This window comes from Pholcus phalangioides, unplaced genomic scaffold (genome assembly GCF_987345545.1).
Source record: "Pholcus phalangioides strain wild (caught in Gottingen) unplaced genomic scaffold, Ppha-v1.0 ptg000017l_1, whole genome shotgun sequence".
Taxonomy (NCBI): domain Eukaryota; kingdom Metazoa; phylum Arthropoda; class Arachnida; order Araneae; family Pholcidae; genus Pholcus; species Pholcus phalangioides.
In genome coordinates, this window is record NW_028301610.1 from 40,669,493 (window position 1) to 40,695,058 (window position 25,566).

At 37.6% G+C, this 25,566-nt stretch overlaps 1 protein-coding gene across 3 annotated transcripts in view; it reads left to right on the plus strand.

Annotated features, from left to right (window-relative positions):
- The window catches only part of LOC149073239 (peripheral plasma membrane protein CASK-like), a 429,829-nt gene that overhangs the window by 325,664 nt on the left and 78,599 nt on the right, over nucleotides 1-25,566 (plus strand). For all 3 annotated transcript variants that reach the window (XM_089247410.1, XM_089247411.1, XM_089247413.1), the window contains one exon: nucleotides 23,858-24,046. In XM_089247410.1, coding sequence (XP_089103536.1) covers nucleotides 23,858-24,046 — 189 coding nt within the window. The remainder of the gene's footprint in view (nucleotides 1-23,857; nucleotides 24,047-25,566) is intronic.

The following is a 25,566-nucleotide window of genomic DNA, read 5'->3' on the forward strand; positions in this document are numbered from 1 at the left end:
TAACCTCAAGCTGATTGCCGTTCAGTTTGGCTGAGTACTGGCTGAGGCAAATTCGGGAGAGCTGAGCATCAGTATGTATCCACTTCCCGTTGCTTCGGATCGAGATCATGAGATTTCCTTTGGGATCATCTGATTGGCCCAGAGCTGGATTTGCGCCAATGGCAGGAGAGCTGGTGATTTCTCTGGAGGATACCATATCGCCCGCTGAAGAGGCATACGGGACAGACTGGTTTACGCTTGTGTTCGTGGATAAATCCATCGGTTGATCATGTTCAGCGAATGCCTCTGTCACAAGGACAGGATTATTAGAATCAGCGATTTTCTCGGAAGTAACTTCCGGATCAGTGGACCTGAAAAGAGATATGGGACGGGATGGTTCTGTCAGCGGTGAGCACATGTCTTCCCGGCGATTCAATGGTTCTTTAGATCTGCAATGAGAAAAATCGTTGACCTCGGACGGTTCGGGCTGGGCCGAGGCCGTGAGGATTTGCTGTTCAGGAACCGTCTCGTAAAGAGAGCAGCTGGTTCCCTCGAAGTCCATAAGTTTTAACACCAGATCTTGCTCATACTTGGACTTGAGGTGATCTGTGATTATTTCTATGAACAGCCTTTCCAGTTCGCAGTTGACCTCGATGATGGCTCGTTCCCTGTGATCCTTCACGTGGTCCAGGATTAGGCCTACCGCTTGGCATTGAAGGTGCGGGTCCACTGCTAATTCGTCCCTGGAAATCGATTTCTTTTCATGCCGGGCAATTTCCACATCCGCGAAGAAAGCCGTCCATTTGAATTCATGCCTTCTAAATGCATGGTGATGGAGGAAGCATCGGTAGCTAGGTTCCGCCGGAGTGGATGCCGTCTGGGCCGTGGCTTCTTCTTTGACCTCGCCATGTTGAACGCTGAAAAGAAAAGAAAATGGCTCCCTAGTCGGAGCGAGCAAATACACGACCGTCCCCTACAGAATCTGGGGCGCGAAAAATATATGAAATATGCGATCGAAGGTCTCTGTACTGTTTGCCACATTTTGAAACACAGCATCCTATTTCGTTTCTTCTTATTTTGGCGTAGAATCTTCCTGATTGGCTCACAAATACCGCATAGTGATTGGATGTGGGGCATACAAAGTGCTAATTCTGAGCACGATCATTTCTCTTCCTCACAACAACACCCATGGATATGTTTTGGATGACCTTGATGAGAAAGAAGAAATGACTGCATTATATAATCGTTGCAGTAAAATATTCGTGAATAATGTGGATGCATCCCATACGGGACCACCTTTACCATACATGGGACCCTGTGCGAAAATAATAGCTGGGCCCCTTAGCTCCGATTTTTTTCCTTCTGTGAGAGAGGAATCGAAAATTCAGAAAATAGAAATCATGAAAATTCGAAATGATTGCAAGGAGAAAAAATTTTTCAGAATTGGTGAAAATATATAATTGTAGAAATACAGCGAAACCTTGCTATATACAGTAATATAATATAATAATCTCTCTACAACGATATTTTTCCAAGTCTATCTCAGAAATGTCTATACTCGAATGTTAAACCGCTGCCTCTCGATATAACGATAATCCCTCTACAGCGATATTTTTCCTAGGTCCGCAGAATATCGTTATATCGAGGTTTCACTGTAATTCCAGAATTGATAAAAATTCAGAAATTATTTTTAAAAAAAACAATTCCGGATATATGGTGGACATTCTTTCATTTAGAAAGAATTATTTCTTTCTAAATGAAAATGCAGATTTACAGAATTTATGAAAGAAATTATTGCTACCATAAATGCGCCCCCCCCCCAAACGCAGGGCCCGGTGTGACCGCACTTGTCCCACACCCTGAAGGGCGACTCCGATTCCCATAAATGCAGATCGACAGCTGTCTGGCTAGCCAACACCTATTATGCGAAACTTTGACGTCACTGAAGTCGCCCATTTCAGCTGCAGCCATTGGATATCACAGACCGACGTATGAGAAATCTTTACCTTTTTTGCAGTATATCCAATGACTATTAGGTGACATGGACGACTTCAGTGACGTCACGAGCTTCGCACGAAGGCTTTATGCTATAGACGGTATTGTTGAGGTCACTCAGCAGAGAATTTGACCGAATGTATTCGATTAGTTCCTCTTTCATCGTCGAAACGCAAACAAAAAACAAAATAAATGAAAACACGAAAAAAACCCAAACGAATCAAAACACGAACAAAAAACGAAGTTGATCAAAACACGAACGAAGCAAAAAGAACGAGAAAAACAAATACTGCGTCTTCACATGCCATCACACGACTGACGAAAATCTGAAAGGTTTGATTTGTTTTTGACACGTAATAAGCTGTGTTACGTCAGATTTCATAATCCGACATACTCCCACGTCACGTCATCACAGTGAGAACGTACCTACAGACGACTCATAGGTTGTTAAATTTATATCACATGCATTTCTACGTGATCCCACGTCACGTCAGAGTAGTGTGCACGGATTTTTGCGTATTACGTCAGATTAAATCATGACAGACTTTACCACGTCACGTCAGCATAGTGTGAACATAGCTACAGAAGACTCATAGGCGGAATTTTATATCACACGCATTAACATGTGGTCCCACGTTACGTCATAGTAGTGTGCACCGGCCTTTAGATATCGATATTCAGATAGATTCCTTTGATCGTTAGGGTTGCCACACACATAGCTAAATTGATAAGCTATGGCTAATTATAAATGGCCATAATTATCATAAAAAAATACTCTAACTCGTCGATGACCCCGAATCATGGGGGGGGGGGGGTCGGCCAAAGTGCAGTGAAAGCTTGAATTTTGGATATTGTGGCCGGGTCAACTGGGTTGGCCAGTTCGCGAAGTGGCCAACTTCAGGCTTTGGCAGTAACATGTATCAAGTTTTCTCCAGGTATCTTGTTTGCATCGATTTTAGAAATAACTATGGATGTTCTCAGTTTTGAAATTATCCACTGGGATGCCCTAATTAAAAGGTGGTCGTTTATAATAAACAAAACTAGGAACTTGGGTAGGGAAAATGTCGATCGTTCCTGATTCCCATTTTTGTAAATTATCTAGTCATCTAGTAAGGCACGAGTTTGCGGGTCACATCAAGTGTCTTCGAGGACCACATTTGGCCCATGTATAAAATAGATCGGTCCTGGGGAAGAGGTTAAATCGTCAAATAATGGGATCAGATCATCCATTTTTTCATATATTCTCGCTGCTTTATGGTTCATTGCCTTTCTACACCATTTTCATGGCCACCTGTTACATTCCTGGTAAGTGAGTCACCAACCATGCTGACATGAGTGGGTTCAGTCGATAAAATTTACTAGAACTCTGACCGCGTAACATGAAAAAATTATAAATTTAGAACAAATGTATAACTTCTGATCGGGGTTGATTTGCCTATATACAGTGCACCTCAAAAGTTTAGACACTTATGAAATTCGCTTGTAAATTAAAAAGAAGCCGGAAGAATTAATACTACTTCTCACTCTAAAAATATTATTCGAACATTTAAATACCAAAAACAGTGCTGTAATTCGTAATAAAAATAAGTTTTGGAGAAAAAAGTGAAATTCGTGTTCAAATGAAGAATTTTTGCGAATGGTCGTAGAAATATGCAAATGCGCCGCTAATGACATCACCGCCGTTCAGCATTTATGCTCTTCCCGCGATAGCATCAGTTATTTGAGATGCCGCGAGTTACAGCGAACAATGGTGAAGTAAACAGAATATGGAAGCTAAAATCGGAAGGGTTTTAGACTGTTTTGGAAATCTCAATTCTCTCACAACGTTTTAAAATGTCTATTTACCGATTATTATATGGAGGTGGCAATTTAACCTTTTAAGCGATTTTTAAAATTTTCTTGATCCACATTATAACTGCCACATTAAAAATAAAAACATGTTAAAAACCGGGGACATTTCGGGATTGCCGCTGTAAGGGTTAAAAGCTCGTCTGGATTCAGTGTGAATGGATACTATACGTATACGAGAAACGGATCGTTTTCTTTTCTTTTTTTTTCATTTCATACCGTGCACCGCCCATGCTCTATCGACCATTGTCAATTTTAGCCATTGCCCCGGATGTGGGACTGGGCGGTCTCGGGTGCTTTATTATGCATATATAATACACGGATATAGAACACATTAAAAAAAAAGTACGTACAGATTTAAAAAGTTACAATTAGAAAAATTCCCATTATACAAAATTTATGTCTGGCTTTGTAGCTCTAGTGAGCCCTTTGTTGTTTACCGTGGACAGGCCACGTCCACTCTTCTCGGCTTGGTCGAGAAACAGGTACGGGGTATTTCAAAAGTTACGAAAAACCACCTTTTGCGCTCTTAAACTTGAGCACAAAATACGGATTACAGTTGGCTCGCGTGTGTGTGCTATACGGGCCAAAATGGTATTCAGTAATTTTCAGCGATTAGAAGAAGTGGAACCTGGATGGGTCAGATAGATGAGGGTAATATTTGCACATTTGTGCTAGAAACCACTAATTGTAGTCATGGTGGTGGTTCAGCGATGGTTTCGGCTGCATTCTTCTGCAATGGAAGGTATCAACAGCTTCCCTTAAAGGTCACTAAAATGCTCAGCATTACATATATAGACGCTACAGCATGATCTATTACTATCTGGTGAAGCTGGTCTCCAGTGGGACTTTCAGCAAGATAAATACAGGCAAGTCGTAGTCGTGGGCAAATCGTGCAAGTCTAGTTTAATGTGCAAAATATTGAAGTTGTCGACTGGCAAGTTTGGGAAATAGGGCGATTTTCATGACCGTGTTTTAGGAAATGGAAACACTTGTGATAATAACACCTGAGAGAAATGCAGGATTTTTCAAGAACAGATTGGGTGGTCTTTTATTGCCATTAAAAGGAGAGATGTAGAAAAGTTAAAAGTTACAATCACACAACTCAACTTTGTAGGACCATCTGGAACTTTTCGATCACATTGTGGGCAGTGTCGAAGTCGACAATTTAAGTTCTTTCCTGCAAAAGTGGGGGACGTTGATAACCATCAGTTCAGAGCAAAACTATAGGAACCTAGGTCCAGCTATGTTGGTAGAGTCAGGAATCTAAAGCGATTGTAGTACCCGGATTTTTAACTTTCAAGTGGGGGTGGTTATTGATCGCTGTTCAAATGCCAAAAAAAAAATAATATAAAATATCAGTGAAACTAATTTAGTTACTCTCTCTGTTGGCACTCTAAATTCGTAAACGTTTGGGCGGGGGGTAGTACTTTCGAGCTGATATTTTGTGACAACCCTGGCTAGGAGTGGTCAGCCGATGAATGATCTTTCGAGCTGGACCGTCGTAATCACAAATCAACGCAGTAAAAATTCTTCAGAAATAATTGGGATTGATTTACAAGATAAAATACCTACCGCTTTTTAGGAGGGGGCCAAGAAGCTCAATACGAGTTTGATGGAGATGAAAATCTGGTGATCCTAGTGAAATTTTCGATGTTATTTTTGCTACAGAGTATTTTAGTTTTCAAGTTGTAAGATTTTTTTTTTTCAGCATCTTAATGTGCATTATTGCTTTCTGTTTTTCACTTTCCTCGATGTGAATCTTGAATAAAAATTAAACAAAACAAACATAGTTTTCTGCGTATAATCCGCAGATGCGAATTTCACTAGTTTCAATGAAAAAAAGATATCGTATATTCCGCCGCGGTGTATAACCCCCCCCCCCCATGAGAAAATTTCATCCATTAAATAGTGAAATTTTAAGGAATGGGGGGAGGGGGTTGCCATGTTTTTGTAAATACGGAGATCTACATTTTTTCCACATCTACATCCCTCAAGAAATATTTAAAAAATTGTTATTTATAAATAAATTTTGAAAGGAATTACAACAAATTAATCCTCTGAAAAAGAAAACAGCTTTAGATAATTAATTTAGCCATCTTCTTTAATTTGGACTAATTATCAAAGTAATTATTACTTTAATTTTTTCTACTAGGAAGGAGGAGGAGGGTAGGCGCAAATCTTGGGGGTGATGGGGAGACGATCCTCCCAGGAGTCCCGTAATATGGGAAGATAAATCAGTCACATATTTTAGGGAACAGTAGTGACTATATAGCAATAAACAATAAATTGCTCCCCCCCCCCCTCCGACACATTACCCCGGATCCGCGCCTGAGGAGCGGAGGGGGATGACTGCTGGTTTTGCGCAGGCGCCACTTGGTCTAAGACCGGCCCTCGCCCAAAGTACAGGTCTAGCTTCAACCAATTTAATAAGAACTTCACTATCAATAGCCATTCTTGCTAATTTTAAAAGTAAAATCTAGAGAGAAAATAAACTGAACTAAAAGTACTCTACATATATATATATATATATATATATATAATAAAATGTAGGGACACATTTTTTTTTTTTATAACTAAACCACTCAGAGTAGCTCCATACGGCTGTGTTATTATTGGAAACGGCACGGCAGCGGCTTCACTGTTATGGCGACACGTCCGTATCATGTGAAAGCTACCCTCCAATTGCTCACTCCTCCAATGGAATGTCTTCGTACGGACGAATCCGTAACGTGAAAGGAGCGTTATTGGCACAATTTTGAGCCTCAAATAATGCAAGACCTAATTTCTTCGATGGAAACCTCCATTAACTACTAACTTATTAAGCAGATGGGATATAAAACCGGATTTTTAATTTCTATTTTGCTGAAAATTTGACCTTGAATAAATTTTTACGTCGATTGCTTACATGCTATTTTTGTCTATAAATTGTAGTCTAATTTTATTACTTTGAAAATAAAGTACAAAATAACTCACTGTGTGGGCTACACAAATTTTTTCACCCTTCTCTCATTTTTGTCTAAAATTTTCTTGATCATTTATTTATTAAATTTGCTGGGCTACATCAAGTTCAACCTGTAAATGTGCCTATGTGTGTTACTTTTTTTCGTCACGCTGTCCCTCTTAACCTGGTCTCTTGCTCTCCAGGTCACTCCTTTTGTCGCTCATATACTAGGTCCCTTGTTCTTTAGGTTTTTTACCACTCACGCGCACTTTTTTTGGTCGCTCACGGGCTTGCAAACTCTCTAGATCACGCGTTTGGTCATTCACTCCTTGCAAAATCTAGGTCACTCACATGCTTGCAATCTCTAGGTTACTTATCAACCATGTCCTTTGCTCTCTGGGAAGAGGTGGATTTACAGTTTTGCAAAAAAAATTTCGGAGCCCTTCTCCCCTTTTACTAATTTCCTTGACCACTCATTTCTCAAATTTGTCGCCATGAAACAATGCTCACTTACCAAGTCCCCCCCCCCCCCCTGTAAATACGTATGCACATGACATCTTGCTTTTGGGTCATAACGTGCCGATACAGATGTTGAGAAAACTTGAGAGAGAAGACAGATCTTGGAACAGTAAATGCCAGAAACAAAAATGTGGGTGCAAATGTACGTTTGATGCCCTAATCTAGTAATTTTTCTGGAATGGTCAAATGAAGGCAAATTAAGAATTCAGCTTTTTACATGTCCGGTCCCTGGCGCACCAGAAAAGCCCTTCAAAATAATTTTCAAAATAAAAGTCTCCTCGTTATACTTACTCTTTACAGGATAAGTTTCAGTAATGATGAATAACAACTTTGATGGGAATTGAGAAATTTGGTACTCTTAAGAACAGTAAAATGACTCTCAACCAAAAAACGGGACGTATGGTCACATACATTCTGATTGGTAACCAAGTATGTAGCTTTGTACTGCAGAAAATCAGGGGCTGTATACTCTACTCATGCGTATCAGGAATTCGATCCGTATCTATTATGACAATATAAGCATAAAAGTGAAATTTTTGTACCATCGGCGTTCCCCCTCGGAAAACAAGCATCGTATTTCTCCGAATATTCGGAGGAAGATACGAATAGGGGAGACCCACTCCTTTAGCATCGGATGATCGTATTTTCCACTCGCGATGGCGCCGGTTGGGTGAAAAATTTGTTTTTTCCACTTGGAAATTTATTACGATGACTTAAGTAGTGTTTTTCCTTGAAAGAAAACTATGCAATTTCTTCGGCCTTTTACAGATGGTAGGATTCATTAGAAATCCACTCATTACCAAGTGTACTATACAGTGAAAGCTCGCTACTACGACACTCGAATAACGATAAAAATCCCTTTACAACTATATTTTTTCGAGTTTTGTTTGAAAATGCTTATACTCTAACTCACTGGTTCTCAACCGGTGCTCCGCAGCCCTTGGGGCCCCTTGTGCACTTTCCAGGGGCTCCACGTCCGCTTGAGGAAAATGAAAAACACAGTAAAATTTAAAAAATAATAATTATAAATATTTTTAAATAGTAAAAATAAATCAGTAACTTCGATTAATTAAGAAATGGGCCGCCTACGGGGCTCCGCCATAGAATTTTTTTACTAAAAAGTTCTCCGCGAGTAAAAAAAAGTTGAGAACCGCTGCTCTAACTGCTGCTTCTCGATATAACGATAATCTCTCTAAAGCAAAATTTTTTTCTTGGTCCGCAGAGTATTATTTCGAGATTTCACTATATATTTCTCGATGATATAATTATAGTATCCTAAAATTATATACATATAATGAAGCAAAGTAATAATCACCCACGTCCATCAAAATAGGCAATGAAGGATTTCAATACATTTTTATTCCGATGTGATTTTGGTAGTTCCTTATGAACTACCAAATGAAGTACGGCTTAAAGAACTTCATTAATTATATTGCTGAAATATCCTCGTGAATAATATTTATATATATATACTCGCTGAAAAATATATTTAATTGTAAAAATAACTCTTCGTGTACTCCTTGTGTTTTCCATCCTTCCCATTAAAAAAAGGAAAAAAAAAAATCTAGTCCCGCTAACACCTTCCATTTTTAACGTTAAAGAATGTGATAAAAAACAACAAATGTTCCACACGTTCATCAAAAAGGAATTTGCGTTGCCACCGTCACAGAATAAAAAATTCAGTAAATGTATAGTAGTATTTGTATATTTCCCAAGCTTAATTTTGATTGGTCAGCGGTCGATCAGCCAAAGGGAAAAATCACTTTTCCCTGAGTAGAAAGCGGATTTCTTTTAATTTCCCCTCTTTCGCGTCACGTGACCTTAAGGTGTGAGCCGAAGAATCATTCCTTGGTAGCGTATTTTTGGATTATTCTTAAAGTCATGCTTATGAATCTATGCTTATATTTCGGATGGGATGAGAATAAGCATGAGCAGATAGTACATCCTCAGGTTTTTTTTCAGGATCTCTGTAGCAATGCCCTGTCAGCCTCCCGCAAAAAATTTCGTTAGGGACGGAGACTTTGCATCCGGGCGGCAGCTATACTCGAGCTACCCATGCTGTACAATAATGAGTATTCAGAAAAGAATTTTAATCTTGTTAAATATCGACGATTACCGTGTTTCTTAAAATAAGTGCCGGTGCTTACTTTTTTTTATGTTTCGAAGAGCATCGTGTAACTGCGCGTTAGTGCGGCGCACACGCTAGTTCTTGTCACAAACAACGCAATTTTGAAATAAGTTCTAAAAATGTTCATTATTTTTCATTTTTGGGTTCGAATTTCGGTCCACATTGGATTGCACTTCAAGATTGATGCAGATCATTTGCTAACGTTCTTTTACGAATTGAACAAGTCCGTCACATTGGTGGAATACAAGGAAACAGGCATCACGTTGTTGATTTTTATCTTGGGCAGGTGTAGTTCCCCTACGCTGATGTGACTCTTATTCCAAGAATTACGGTACTTATTAAATCAGGGCTGGACAAATCGCAAAAAAAAAAATCTAAGCGCCAGAAAAAATGTTTAGGTGACAAAATACTTTTTTTATCTTGAGAAAAGATCCAAAATAATGCTTTTGGCCTTTTTTAGAGCAGTGACCCTCTTTGATACTTTTCTTTTCTTTCAAACCAAGCACAACTCAGGTCTATCACCATTTATGGGCGATTTACTACCTAGTGAATTGTGCCGGAAGTGTAACTGTGTGTGTACCTAACAGTCTGAGTGCGTATATAGTGTTGTTTGTTTTTTCAGTGCTGCCATCTATATTTCAGAAGTGAGTGATGTGTTATGATTGAATTGCATTTGTGCTGTTTGTAGGTCTGTTGCTCTCTGACCCTCTTTGATACTGACAGATAAGCTGCTATAAATTCCAAACATTTTGTGCTGCTCTCAGCCTGCAATTTAGTAACTACACAAAGAAAATTTTAGGCACCAGTACCAATTTTCTACTCGCCATGACAACCTGGTGCCCATATGTCCTGCCCTGTATTAAATAACTTCACAAATTACTTGAATTGATTCAATCAAATAGTTGATTAACAAGTAGATTATGACTAACTTAAATTTGTACAGTCTATAGATATTGTAAAGTCATATTTATGTGATAAACAAAATTGTGAACCTCACACACATAACACCAGTGCCTTCTATCAATGTACGCGCCACTGGACGCGACAACGTTATACGTGTATATGATACACGTTTTGCTACTGAAGGAGAAAAACAGTAAATCATCGCGTGAATTATGTAAAATCACGAGTTATTATTAAGGGAATAAGTTGATAAGTGATTGGTTGGCTTGGTTATAAAGACAACACTAAACGTTGCGTAACCGTGACTGTTCCTTTTCTGAGCGATACCGTTTGTGCGGCTTTTGAAGGCAATGATGGATTGCCATACCGATTCTTCTAAAGAGTTGATCGGCGCCACTGTATTTCGTACCGGTGGGAAGACAACACACGAGAAGCGTGTTGTTTGTATTTAAAACGTCATTTCTATTGTAGAATAATAGATGTGTGTGTCTAGAACAGGAACGTAGAAATTCGATCTCGACGTGAGTAATATTGTTTTTTTTTTGTTTTTTTGCGATGAAACACACCACGCGATTTCATTCGACATTGGGATCTTGAAATTACCGTTTTTCGTTTGTCAAGTGAATGTTAGCATTGTTAGAACATTAGATCGTTTTACGTTCCATTATATGTACACGGTATGAAATATTGATTAAAACAAACCAATTTATAGCTAACCACACTCTACAAATACTAACCGCAAAGAAAATTTTGGAATTATAATTGGTGAAAAATTGTTTATGTAGAAGTTTGCTACGTATAGATTAGGCGCCCATGAAAGAGATCGGACTCGTCGTGCATCTTTTAACAAAAAACATGTTTGCTGCTCCAATTGATACATCGGAAATCGTTGAAAAAAAGCAGGATAGGGAACAGTGATTTTCTATAGCAATAATACTGACGTTACACTTTTGCTGAAAGGTGGCAGATGAATCAGCCTAAACTATTTCAAGAGAAGCTTTAGTACAGACTGTTTGTATATAATTAAGAATATTTCCGTTGGAAAACGTGGTTATATGAACTTCATAAAATAATCAAAATTTATATTCATGAAAAATTCTATTAAAATGAAAGCAATCAATAGTTCTTTTCTATTACACCATAAACTTGATGCATTAAAAAATTGATCATGACTGTGATTCTCTGATAAAATTCATAAAAATCTGATTTAAACAAAAAAAAATAGTAAAAATTTTTCCATCCATTTTGATCGGGCTGATTAAAAATAACCCAAAAACTACAGTAAAACTATGGATTACGAGTAACTTCGTTCATGAGTGTTTTACAAGACAAATTTTAACTGATTTTGCCTTGATAAAAAAACATTCTCACAATATGAGTAGTACATGTGCCAAAGCCTCCTACTTGAGAACTACTTAACCCTATGAAAAGTACAATAAGAAGAAAATGATAAATATTTATCATATTTTTATAATTTTGTGTAAATTATTTGATAAGTAAGGACTTACTGAAGTTCCTTGAGGTCACAAAATCTTTGTATTTATGTATTTTTATGTTTGTATCTATGTGTGTTTGTATTTGCATGTATGTTTGTGATTTGTTCATATAATATGTCATTTTAGTTCAAATTAAATACAAAAAAAATAAACTGTTTTTCGACCAATTAAGTTAGTGCATAACAAATTATACAACCTGGTAATTTCAAGTACCGTCAGTATTTAAAGGGTTGGGAGGCCCTAGTGTGTTTTTGGAACGCTTTTTATTATATATACAGTACTTAAATTGATATATTTTACCTGAGACTAGAAATACACTGACATTTGTTTCAGCACCCATGGTGAAACAAAAGATCTTTTGTCTCGTGCTCAGAATGGTGGCTTCTATTTTCTCATAAAATGCCAAATTATAAACAAATACCGCGGAACTTCAGTTAACAAGCATATTTCGTTCCGTGAATGCGTTCATAGTCCACACAAATCGCTTGTATATCGAAACATATTTTTTCATAAGAAATAATGGAGGCTCGGATGAGATTCATTTCAAAATCATTCATTCACATAAAAAAATGACTGATGAAAACGGCATTTAATCACTGATAAAACAGTAGTATAATAAATAATGCAGTACAATAAATATATATACAGGGTGCATAGGTAACAGGGCGTATGACATGTTACTGGTGAACCGTTAATTTTAGAGGCGTACTTCAAGTTGGAAAAATTATCCAAATAACATGTTATACTCAGATATTTCAAATACAAATACAACGCCACAACAGACAAAATGCCCAACAAGGTGGCTGAGAAAAAGATGCCCATAAAAATATGTATGTCATATATTTCGAAAATACAGCAACCCAATAAAAATGCAATTAACAAAAATTATAAACAATATATACACATGATAAAATATTATACAATGCCCATAAAGAATACTTATGGTTGTCATATTCTAAGTATGGATAGCTTCTCGATTTACCCCAACATGTTTACCGTATTTCTTTTTGAACGTGTCAATTGTGTTACAATTTACTACCTCCGGGGGTAAGCTATTCCATTTATTAACAACCCTATTAGAGAAAAATTCCCCCCCTGCGACACCATAACCTTGCATTGTCCCTTACCAATCGATACTGGTGTCCCCTTGTAAAAGCAGTCGATTGGCGGTGTACTAAAAGTTCATGGCCCATCCTATCCATCCCATTGAAAATTTTGAACACTTCGATCATATCTCCTCGACACCTGCGTTCATCCAATGTAAACATATTCAAAAAATGAAGTCTCTCTTCATAACTCAAGCCCTGTGTACCAATAAGGACACGCGTAGCTCTTCTCTGCACCCCTTCAACCAAGTCTATGTCCTTTCGTAGGTATGGTCTCCAAAACCTTACAGCATACTCCAGTCCAGGACGAACTAAGCCTCGAAAGAGCGGAAGAATGACTTTAGGAGAACGCGAAGAGACTTTTTTGAAAATGAGACCAAGCATTCTATTCGCTTTTTTGACCACCGCTGAACAATGTTCAGAAAACCTAAGAAGCTCGTCAATGAGAATTCCCAAATCGGTGACCCTAGTTGCATCCGGGATAGTGACACCATTCAACTCGTAAGAGAGCCATGGGTTGTTCGAACCAAAATGAGCGACCATGCACTTATCAACGCTAAACGTCATGCTCCATTCATTTGCCCATGCTGCAATTCTGTTTAGACTGGTCTGGAGCGACTCCCTATCGCTTTGATTCCCGATTACCCCCATTAGCTTCACATCATCTGCGAATTTGCTAGTAATCCCTGATCGAGTTTATCGATAAAAAGTGAAAAAAGTATGGAGCCAAGGACACTTCCTTGAGGAACTCCACTTGTGACGTCTGTCCAACCAGAGAATTCCCCGTTCACCATAACTCGTTGCGACCTATCTCTTAACCATGATTCTATCCAATTCAGCAAGTTACCCCCAATTCCAATCTCGTGTAAACGCTTCAAGAGTTTACCATGTTGGACCCGATCGAATGCCTTCTGGAAATCCAGGTAAACAACGTCGACATTTTTGCTCTTACCCAAAGCCTTAGTCACGTAACATAGAAGCAAAGGAGGTTAGTTACACATGACTTCCCCTTCCTGAACCCATGCTGATTATCCGACAATACATTATTCTCGTCTATCCACTTCACAAACTGCTTTTTGATGATAATTTCCAAAATTTTCGAGAGGGAGCTCGTCAAACTCACTGGACGATAATTGGACACAGCTTCTCTACTACCCTTGTTAAATATCGGAACAACGTTTCCAATCTCTTGGGACGATACCCTCAGCAACACTACTCCTGTATATCTGTGCGACTGGCCCCAACAATTAATTAGCACATTCTCTGAGGACCCTGGGATAGATATCATCTGGTCCAGGTGCTTTGCTTGCACATACATTTCTTAAAAGATTTAGAACCTCCACATCTTCTACTTGAATATCGTTGAGGGTTTTATTACCCCATGCAACACCTGTATATCGAATATCATTGTCTCCATTAAAAACCGACGCGAAAAAGTCATTGAAAGCACTACACATGTCTACATTGCTCTCTACCTAGAGCCTCCTATCGAGAGGGAGCCAACTGTCCCCTTACATCCATTATTGACGTATCGAAAAAATGATTTTGGGTCAGAGCCAATGTTATCTGCCACCCTAGATTCAACTTCCTATTTACTATCCCTTATCGCTTTCTTCAACAGTCTTCTTTTATCAGTAAACAATGATAGGTCGTCCACTTTTATACTCTCTGAATGCTCTTTTCTTTTCAAGATAAAGGTTCCGCACGCTATCTGTGAACCATAGAGGGCGCGATGTACAAACACGCTTTTTTCGAACAAAGGGTATGACGTCGTGCAAAACAAAGGACAGCTTCGTACTAAATTCTACCCATTGACTTACCACCCCTACTGATTCCAACCGGTCTTTGAAAACTTCCGCTAACCTTCCTCTCAAAACATCAAAGTTAGTTCTCCGAAAACAAGGAACCAGTCTTTTGTTATCAACCTTACCCGAGGAAAAGTTACAGTGAAATATGACTATACGATGATCACTAGAAGAAAACCCTTCCCCCACCGAAACATGTTCAACTAGATCCTCAGAAAGAACTAAATCCAAAATAGCATTACCCCTAGTGGCTTCTGATACATGCTGATACAAAAAATTTTTGAGCACCAACTTAAGAAAGTCTCTTTCATACTGATCTCTAGATGAAAGGTTCTCCCAATTAATACCTGGGTAATTGAAATCCCCTAATATGACAACCCTCTTATGCTTACACATGTAAGAAATTTCATCATGAAATTTGGCGATATAGTTTGGATTCCTATTAGGTGGATTGTAACAATCCCCAACAATAAGTTTATGATGGCTTTTGTTTTCAAGCTGTAGAAGATTTGTGAGTATGACCCTGACAATGTCATACTCCCCTGACATTGTCCCGGGGGTTGAATTTTCAGAAATCCTGTTTTAGTGGGTATCTACATTATAAAATATAATACTGACCAAATTTCATATTAATAGCTTCAACGGTTTCAGCCCGGACATGATTGGCTCATATAATCTTTAAACCACGTTATGACACCCCACCCCCCAGGTTTCGAATTTCAAAATTCCTCCTTAGTCTTTACATCATAAAATAAAACTACTGACCGAATTTTATGTTTATGATAGCTTTAGTGGTTTTGGCTCGGCGTGTTTTCTCCATGTAACCTTTATACCCCCTTAAGGGTCAAATTTCGAAAAACCCCTTCTTAGTGAGTCTTTACGTCATGAAATGAAACTATTGACCAAATTTCACATTTATAACTTTGGTGGTTTTGGCTCGGGGATGGTGAATCAGTCAGTCAGGACATGTCATTTTACACTGAAGAGCCAAAAAAACTGTGACGATAAGTGCCGCAACACGACGTGGCATGGACTCACTAGTGTCTGAAGTAGTGCTGGAGATAATTGACACTATGAATCCTGCAGGGCTGTCCATAAATCCGTAGGAGTAAGAGGGGGTGGAGATCTCTTCTGAACAGCACGTTGCAAGGCATCCCAGATATGTTCAATAATGTTCATGTCTGGGGATTTAGGTGGCCAGCGGAAGTGTCTAAAGTCAGAAGAGTGTTCCTGGAGCCACTTTGTAGTAATTCTGGACGTGTGGAGTGTCGCATTGTCCTGCTGAAATTGTCCAAGTCCGTCGGAATGCACAATGGACATAAAATGGGTGCAGGTGATCAGACAGGATGCTTACTTACCTGTCACCTGTCAGAGTCGTATCTAGACGTATCAGGGGGTCCCATATCACGCCAACTGCACACGCCCCATACCATCACAGTGCCTCCAGCTCGAAGCAATTGGAACCGATGCTCGTCAGACCAGGCAACGTGCTTCCAGTCCTCAACAGTCCAATATCGGTGTTGTCGGGCCCAGGCGAGGCGTAAAGCTTTGTGTCGTGCAGTCATCAAGGGTACACGAGTGGGCCTTCGGCTCCGAAAGCCCATATCGATGATGTTTCGTTGAATGGTTCGCACGCTGACACTTGTTGATGGCCAAGCATTGAAATCTGCAACAATTTGCGGAAGGGTTGCACGTCTGTCACGTTTAATGATTCTCGTCAGTCGTCGTTGGTCCCGTTCTAGCATGATCTTTTTCGTGGATTTAATTTTTTACCGGATTCCCGATATTCATGGTACACTCGTGAAATGGTAGTACGTGAAAATCCAAATTTCATCGCTACCTCGGAGATGCTATGTCCCATCTCTCGTGCGCCGACTATAACACCACGTTCAAACTCACTTAATTCTCGATAACCTGCCATTGTAGCAGCAGTAACCGATCTAACAACTATGCCAGACACTTGTTATGTTATATAGGCGTTGCCGACCGCAGCGCCGTACTCTGATTGATTCTATATCTCTTTATTTGCATACGCATGCCTGGACCAGATTTTTTGGCTCTTCAGTTTACATACAGGATGCATAAGTAACAGGGCGTTTTTCTGGTGAACCATTGATCCTAGAGGCATACTTTCTATTAGAAAATGTATCCAAATAATGTGTAGTGCTGATATATGTCATTCATGTTGAAAGGGGTAGTATAGTTATTAGAATAAAAAATTTTATTATAAAATAAAACTCTCTCTCTTTACACGGTCCCCGCGCGTATGCCCAAAAAACCCAATTAGAAAGTTGTTGCCCGGTCTCTCCTGGTGCCAACTAAAAAATTAAATTTTTCTAAGTGTAATAGTCGCTAAGATATTCGAAAAAACGTAGGAAAGTTTGGGAAAAGCAGTATTTTAATGCTCTTTTAGGCAGAGCAGCAGCTTTCTAATAGGGTTTTTGTACACGGCGGGGACTATAAAAAGTTAATGTTTTTTATTTTATTTTAATAACTGTACAACCTTTTGTAACATGAATGACATCTGAATACTACATGTTATTTGTATACTTTTGTAGATAGATAATACAATAAATCCCACAAAAAATAAACACACAATCAGCGTTCGAAATCATTGATGGTCCCAATAGCCCATTGCCCACTAGTGAACATTTTTGGTCTTTACGGGTGGCCAAAAACCCCAGCAGTTAACGTGTTTAAAAAGTCTTGTTTTATGTTGTCGTGGCCGTTTAAATGTCGAATTACAAATTTTTATTGCTGTGAAAAATATTCAGAAAATCGTGTCTGCGGTAATTGAAAAATTTATCATCGAAACTGATTTTTATATGCTTCATTATACGTATGTGCGGTATCAATCCCTTAGCATCCATTCGATGAATCAATATTTTTCCGACATTTGCATGGCATCCTAATCTTTTATGTTTTCATAAATCAAATAAATTGTTATTTTTTTAATTCAGGCCGAATTTTTCAAATGAATCTTGCGCCAAAAATGGAGTTCTGTATCATGGGCGGAGATACGGGGGGGGGGGGCGTGTGGGAGCACCAGCGTCAAAGGTGGAGTCCACTGATCTAATGTATATATGAATTGACATCATCGTTCCCCCCTCCCAGACTTCCAAGTCTATCTCCGCCTATGTTCTGTATTCATGCATTTCAGATCTTTTCTTTTATGAACCCCATCAGTTTTTCCGATTTTTGCGTACTCTGGCTTACCCAGCGGAGGAGGGGGTGGACCCTGAGTTCGATGATCGTGTTTTTTTGAAGTGATAAACGAATCCTCCCTTTCCCCGGGAAGATAAAAAAACGAATCCCCTCCCTAGAAAATCCTGTGTACCCTACTAAAAAATAACATCGCACTATAATATTTTGAGCTGTGAATGTATCCGCTGATTCTCAATCCATTTGCATCACCTAATTAATTTTTATCTTTTTTTGTCTGGGACAAATCCGTGGACGGTCCTCTCCTTCCCCCCCCCCTTCTTATTCCACAGGGTATATAAGCAATCCGTATATTCCACAGTCCTTGTTCATCTTGGAAGCTTTGACACCTGGAAAAAAGGTTTTTTTATAATGAATATGCTAAAAAAAACTCATGCATTTATGAAGATATTTCATTTTAATTATTTTTTAATTAATGTTGCTCTTCGAATTTTAGCAAACCATTCAATATATATTTTCATGGAAGCAAATTTCTTTTGCAGAATGGTTTTTGAAAATGTAATTAAAAAAAAGAAAGCCTCTCTTTTTAAACATCCACACTTGAATCAACAGTGGTGGGCTTTATATATAAGGTTTGACTGCAGTTCTAATTGTTTTTATGGCTTTCAGCACCCCTTGGTGGTCTATCACTCTTCTAAATGATAATATATTTAGTAAAATGAATTAATATTATCAAGAGCTTTTGTTTAACAGACCAATCATGATGTCTGCAGACCAGTAGGTTTTCGTATTCACTGGTCCCAGACTGATTTTTCAATTCTAATGATGCTACAATACAATAATGTTTAGAAATTGACTTACTCTAAACATGAGAGAGGAGGACTATTGTTTATACAGGAGGAGTTACAGTCTCTATAATTCCGGATGAGCAGGACAGAGACTGCCTGAGGGGAATTACTGAAAACTCTGATTATCCGGAGAATAATAGAAAATGGCTTTCTTAATAAAGGGGTATTTTCTCACTCCTCTTTTGCCCTTGACTCTTTTACAGTCGGGTTTTTTCGCTCAGAGTAGACTCGTCCAAGTTTTGACTACTCTTTTTTTACTATTTTTCTCCTCACCTTTCTCACTAGATATTTCATTTTCTTTTTCACCCGTCACAAATTCAAAACCATACCCATACTTACCATCTGGGACATCTTGGACTTTCAATAATTAATTCAAAGCTTTATTAATTACATGCTAAGACCCATAGACTCTGGACAGGGGCCCCCAATATTAATTTTTTTTTTGCTGTAAAGGAAGAGGTACCCACCACACCCTTCGGTATGGTGGGTACTCCAATTCACTATGCCACAGAGTGTAAATTTACAAAGTATCTACACATGTACAAATATTCCAAAAATAATATAAAACAATGGTTCACTCAAATAATCAAAAACGAAAGCTCAGCAGCGAGGATTACAAGCCCTGTCAAATATATACACGCCAACGAAAAACAAAAAATCTGTCCACCAGATTTATAAAATAATGTTTTAAATGTTACAAAAATAAGGGGGAGAAAAACAGAAATGGATAAAAACAACAACAAAAATCATATCCACACGACTGCTACTACTAATACATAACCATTACATGTACAAGATATAGCATGTACTAACGGACCCGAACAAGAAATTTTTATAACATTCCCATTACAATGATGTAAATGTGATAACCACAAGTGTCCTTCATTCTGCTATTCTAGCTAGGGTGCTAGGTGGGAGGACACGAATGGTTTCATAATAACCCCCCCCCCCATTACATGTAGTTTATATTTTATATATATTCATTTTTTTCTTTAATAAATATAAGCAGCCAGAGTGAGTCAACCAAAACAACAAGACCTAAGCTAATTCTTGGCTCTCTCTAGACAATCCCCCACTTAAACTAATCTCACATTGCTCACCAAAATAGGTTTACAGCAAGAGGACTGGGCCTGGCAGTTATATATATATATATATATGTATATTTCTCTTTCCTCTATTAAAGTTTTTCATGCACACGTGCGTACTCATATTGTTGCATTCATGTTGCTCATCGAATAAGGCGCTAAGCGAGATGGCAGGGGTGATCCCTAATTGTGTATATATTCCCCACACAATATTTCTATTTTGTATATTTTCATCAAATCCACTGGAGCAAGTGAACTCAACCCAATAAAACTGATGTTGGCTTCTAGCCCATAAGTTATCAAATCCATTTGCACACCAACAAGGTGTTAAGTGAGATTACTCGCTCTGATGGATATTTCATATTATACAATAAGATTCTTGTTTCTCTTTCTTTTTGTATCCTGTGTATATAATATGGCAAGTGTAAGATAACAGATGAGATGGCTGGGGGGGGGGGGGCTCAATTGCTTTTAAAACATACCTCCATCCTAATATGTGTACATTCATCTTAACTAAACCCCGAAACTTCTCCAACTCCTAATCCCAGGAGGTTTGTTGTATCCTATGTATATAATATGATAAGTGTAAGATAACAGAGATGTGTGTGTATGAGATGGCATGGGGCGGCCTCCAATTGCTTTTAAAATATACCTCCATCCTAATATATGTACATTCATCCATGTTAATGAAACCCAGAAACTTTTCTCCAACTTCTAACCCCATCTCGTCTGAAATCACCACAAAATTTGTTAATTGCAACAGTACCCAATTGTCCGGGGAAAATATGTTGTAAAAATTTTGTATGTTTTTTTTGACACAAAATAAAGTGTTCTGGACTCTGCCAGGAAGCTGGGCTGGAAGAGATCTCGGCAATGGGATAAGTCTAGTGGCAAAGTTCTGGCATTCATTCATTGCTACATCTACCCGAAAGGGAAAATAGTGATTCCGAAAGTGACTGGTTTAAATCAGATAATACTGACGAAAAAGAAAGATGTATATTTTTTAAATTGTATATTCCTCATAAGTTAATTTGTAGTATCAAATTTTAAGTCCCTAGTTTTCCCTGGATAGTGAAAATTTATAGTGGCGTAATAGTATATGTTATCCATAGTGTATGCGAACAACTAAATAAAGTGCAGAGGCGTATTTAACGGTGGGCACACCGGGCACGTGCCCAGGGTCCCAACTTCTGAAGGGCCCCGAAAAACCTAAACTTTACACTTTATTCTAATTCAAGGAGCCCAATATTTTCTTTTGTGCCCGGGGCTTCAACCAACTTTAATCCGCCATTGATAAAGTGAATGAAAAAGATGGTGATATACACATAAAACTGTGTACATCATCAAAATGAAGCAATGTGTAATGTTTATCTTTTTTCATGGTAAATCTTGTGCACAGTTGCCCTTTAATTTTTCATATTTATGGTTGGAAAGTCATTTTATGGACACTCTGTATGCTTAAGAAAATGCAAATTTCTTTGAAATTAACAAGTTAACCATGTGGGATAATGCTTGTTATTTTTTATTGTAAAAATTAAGTGTGATTAAATATATTGCACTAAAAAGAAGTAGTAGTCAAAATGATGGCCAGTGGCCCTTTTAGGTATAACGTATAGTCCAGCCTTTTTAGTGTTAACAATAAGTCTGTGGTTACAACAAATGGTGCTTATTTAATGAAAGTACATAAAGTAATATATATACAAGAGGTGTGTGTTTTTGATAAGTAGGGTAAATCCCTATGAGACAGTAGCACAATTGCTTTCAGATTATTACAAATATAAGTATATGACGTGAATGTCACTCTTCACTTGTTAATACAAGATATACAGAAGACTGGATGTTGTGAAGATATTTATTATTTGAGATGTTAATTTTTTTAAGGAAGGAAAAGCTCATCTCTGCCTCTACCGGGAGTTGAACTCGGGTCTCTCGATTGCCGAACGAGTGCTCTGACCACTAAGCTACAAAGGAGATAGAGATTTTCCTTCGCTAGAGCATATAAGGATTTTTTTTAAGAATTTTCCTTCTCCTTAAAATAAAAAAAATAAGAAAATTAACGTATATCTTCACAACATCCAGTCTTCTGTATATCTTGTATTAACAAGTGAAGAGTGACATTCATGTCATATATATAGCCATCTGGTGGCTCGTCGTCCATGAGATATTGGCTGATCGCTTCACCGTCCATTGCACGGTTCCGTTTGGCACACATATACGCTCTAGCGAAGGAAAATCTCGATCTCCTCTGTAGCTTAGTGGTCAGAGCACTCGTCCGGCAATCGAGGGACCCGGGTTCGACTCCCGGTAGAGGCAGAGATGAGTTTTTCCTTCCTTAAAAAAATTAGCATCTCAAATAATAAATATCTTCACAACATCCGTCTTCCGTATATCTTTTAAATATAAGTATCACTCGTCAAAACATGTCAAGTCTTTGAGCACAAAGAATTTTGTGGTTTATTTTTTGGCATTGTTTTAAGTTTGGATTGCAGCAGTTACTTGGAAAATGGATCATTATAAGTGCCTTTTTTGCAGTGAAAAAACACATTTTTATCTAAAAAAAGTTGAAAGCTGCCCAGATCATAGCTGAATTAAAATAAGTTCATAGGGACTCTGCACCATCATTAAAGACCTTTTACTTATGGATTAGTGAATTTAAACAGGCCACACATCCGCAGAAGAAGAAGCCACCACCCTAGAAATAATTGAAAAAGCATATGATATTGTCATGAAAGATGTCCCGGGACAGATCATGCTGATCCCTTGGGAATACGTGAAGATCACGTTATTATTTTAAAAAAAATATTACAGATTGAAATTGCTTGAGATAGTTGATGTTGTGGACATTTCAATAGAACTGATTCACAATATTCTCCATGAGAAATTTAAAATGAAAAAGCTTTTAGCAAGAAGGGTACTGCAATTACTGACAATTAATCAAAAGCAAATGCAAAAGACATTTGAAAAGAAAGTTTGTCTATATTAGCTCATAACCCTAAAGATATTTAGTGTTGAGGTTTGATCTGGGTGAAACGCAGATTAACAACTGTACATCCGAATCAGAAAACAGTCAAAGCAGTGGATGGAGCATGGTGAAACGGCACTGAACAAAGTAAAGGCTGTTTTGTCTGCTGGAAAGTAATGGCTCCTTTTTTTTTTTTTTTTTTTTTTTGGATTCTCAAGACATTGTCTATGTAGACTATTTATAAATATAAAATAGAATTTTAAATAAAAGAAGTAAACACAATTTTTTACTTTGCTTATCAACCTTTGTATATCTAATTAAAATTCATATATGTTTCAATCTTTTTATACATCTAGTATTTTAGTGTTTCAAGACTAAATATCTATATGCCAGAGGTAAAAAGCACTATATCCATTTTCATCAATATTAAGATAATGCTATTCATTTGCAGTACTTTCGTTAAACTATACACAGTATTCTATACCCAAGTCTTATTTTAATAAATAATAAAGATATTCACCTCTGGCATACAAAGATATATTCATTTTTTAGAAACACAAAAGTTGATGATTCTCTCGGTCAATTGAAATTTAATCAAACTTCAGTCAGATCAAAATAATTTAAATATTAAATAAATATTTGAAGAATTAGTACTTATAATATTAATTACATACACAGAAAACCTGATTTACATATTGTCGGCATTCAAGCAAAAGTCACTAAGTCCACAAACAAATTTTGAAAGACTACTGCAATTGATTGAAAATTCCATTTAATTATTGCATGATATAAACCAGTTATCTAAACATTAGTAAATTTACTGTAGGAGTAGTATAATCTTAAAAATAATTTTCAAAATTTTTCATAATGACTCAAAAGCTTAAATTGACAAAATCTCAAATCTGAACTATTTACATATTGTCGGCATTCAAGCAAAAGTCACTAAGTTTTCATTTCATAAACATAGATAGATACAACGAAATCTTGATGAATATAAAAAATCCATTGCCCCTAGTATTTCTGCAATTATTTTTAGATATTTTTTTTCACTTAGACTGATGTTGAATTATTTTTTAGGCATTGTTACAAGCACACGATGTTCTATCGCAAGAGGTATATGGTGAAAATGCTATACGAGTAACACCTCCTCCAACCACTCCTTATGCAAATGGTGGACAAAGTATGGAGACAGAACTAGGACCAGATATTGAAATGGTAACAAGAGTCCGTTTGGTTCAGTTCCAAAAGAACACAGATGAACCAATGGTGAGAATTCATTGATATAAATTTTTAGTATGTGAAATAATATTTTGAATGAGTTACATACACCATACTACGCTTGCTACAGAAAGAGCTTATAAATTTTTATTATCACGGTTTATAAATTAATTAAATAATGGTAAATGTAAGGTGTTAACTATTATTACAGATTTATTCCTGAAATTGACTTGTAACCTCTTCAGTGGTTTTAAATAAGAAATGAGCAGATACAGGTTCTTTTCAAATGATGAAGAGGGGGGTGATAATACCTTTGACCCAGCACTGTTTCCACCTATATTTTTTTTTATGAGGGTGGGTGATCTCTACCTTCACCCTCTCCACACACACACACCTCCCCACTCATCACTTGCCTATGTCCCTTGAGAGCTATGGATATACCCAGAGGTGTACATTTAGGAGGTATAGAGTCCCTTGCTCTTACACCAAGATCAAGTAAAAAATATATGAAGTCATGAACAATTATGAACGTTTCACTGCTTCGGATAATGCAACTGTGTTCATATTTTTAAACATTAACAACATTTAATATTCATTTGAACAGGCCAAGTGCTAAACACCACCATTACCTCTCTCTGGAGTGTATACATACCATCATCATAATAGAAGAAAACGTCCTCGTCCCCTCAAGCACCCCCTATGTATCTTTCCTTTTTTTTTATTTTTCTCCATACTCCCAACCAGAATTCACTCCCCTGCAGTCTTTTTCCCCCTGATCAGTTCTTCCTTGCACTTACATGACATCTCCCCTCTAGTTTGCAATTACTGGACCATCGTCCAGAATTCGTAAACTCATTACCCAAAAATAACTAAGGTTCATTCATCTTACTCTGAGCCATTATTGGAATGTAAAATACAAAAATACATAATATGCAAATAATTTAGAAAAACATTATATTTAGGTAATATAGAAGTTCATAATACAGTAAAACCTCTCTTTTACAGACATCGGTGGGACAAAAAAATTTGTCCGTAAAAGAGGGGTGACCATTCATTAATCAGGGGTTTGAAATGCATACTTTATTATACAAGGGGAAATTATTATTTGGCCGTAAAAGAGGGATATCCATTAAGAGGGGTTTTATTATATGCAGATAAATACAGAAAACAATCTTTTTTTTTTCTTTCTTTCTGTCCTCCCAACCAAACATTGATTGTTTCTCCCACGCTCTTCCATGACTATGAATCATGTGATGCAACATGTTTTTCATTGTTCCAAAGAAATGCTTAACATTTTGACTGTGGATAACCTGAATTAGAGAACTTGGTTCAGCACTCCAGTCTTAAATTCCGGTGTGAGACTTGCCAAAAAATTTGTTGCATTATTCATCACTTTAATTCTCGGTATCTCACTCATCATGTAAACTTAGATAAAAGCCTCACAAGTAAAGTAGCCTTCGCAGTTAAGTAGTATAGCTTCTGGCCACCTACTGTGTTGATCCATAATGCACAACACATAACTATGCCCTCTTACGACTTAGACTCAATGGGTCCTAACACACTTGCTT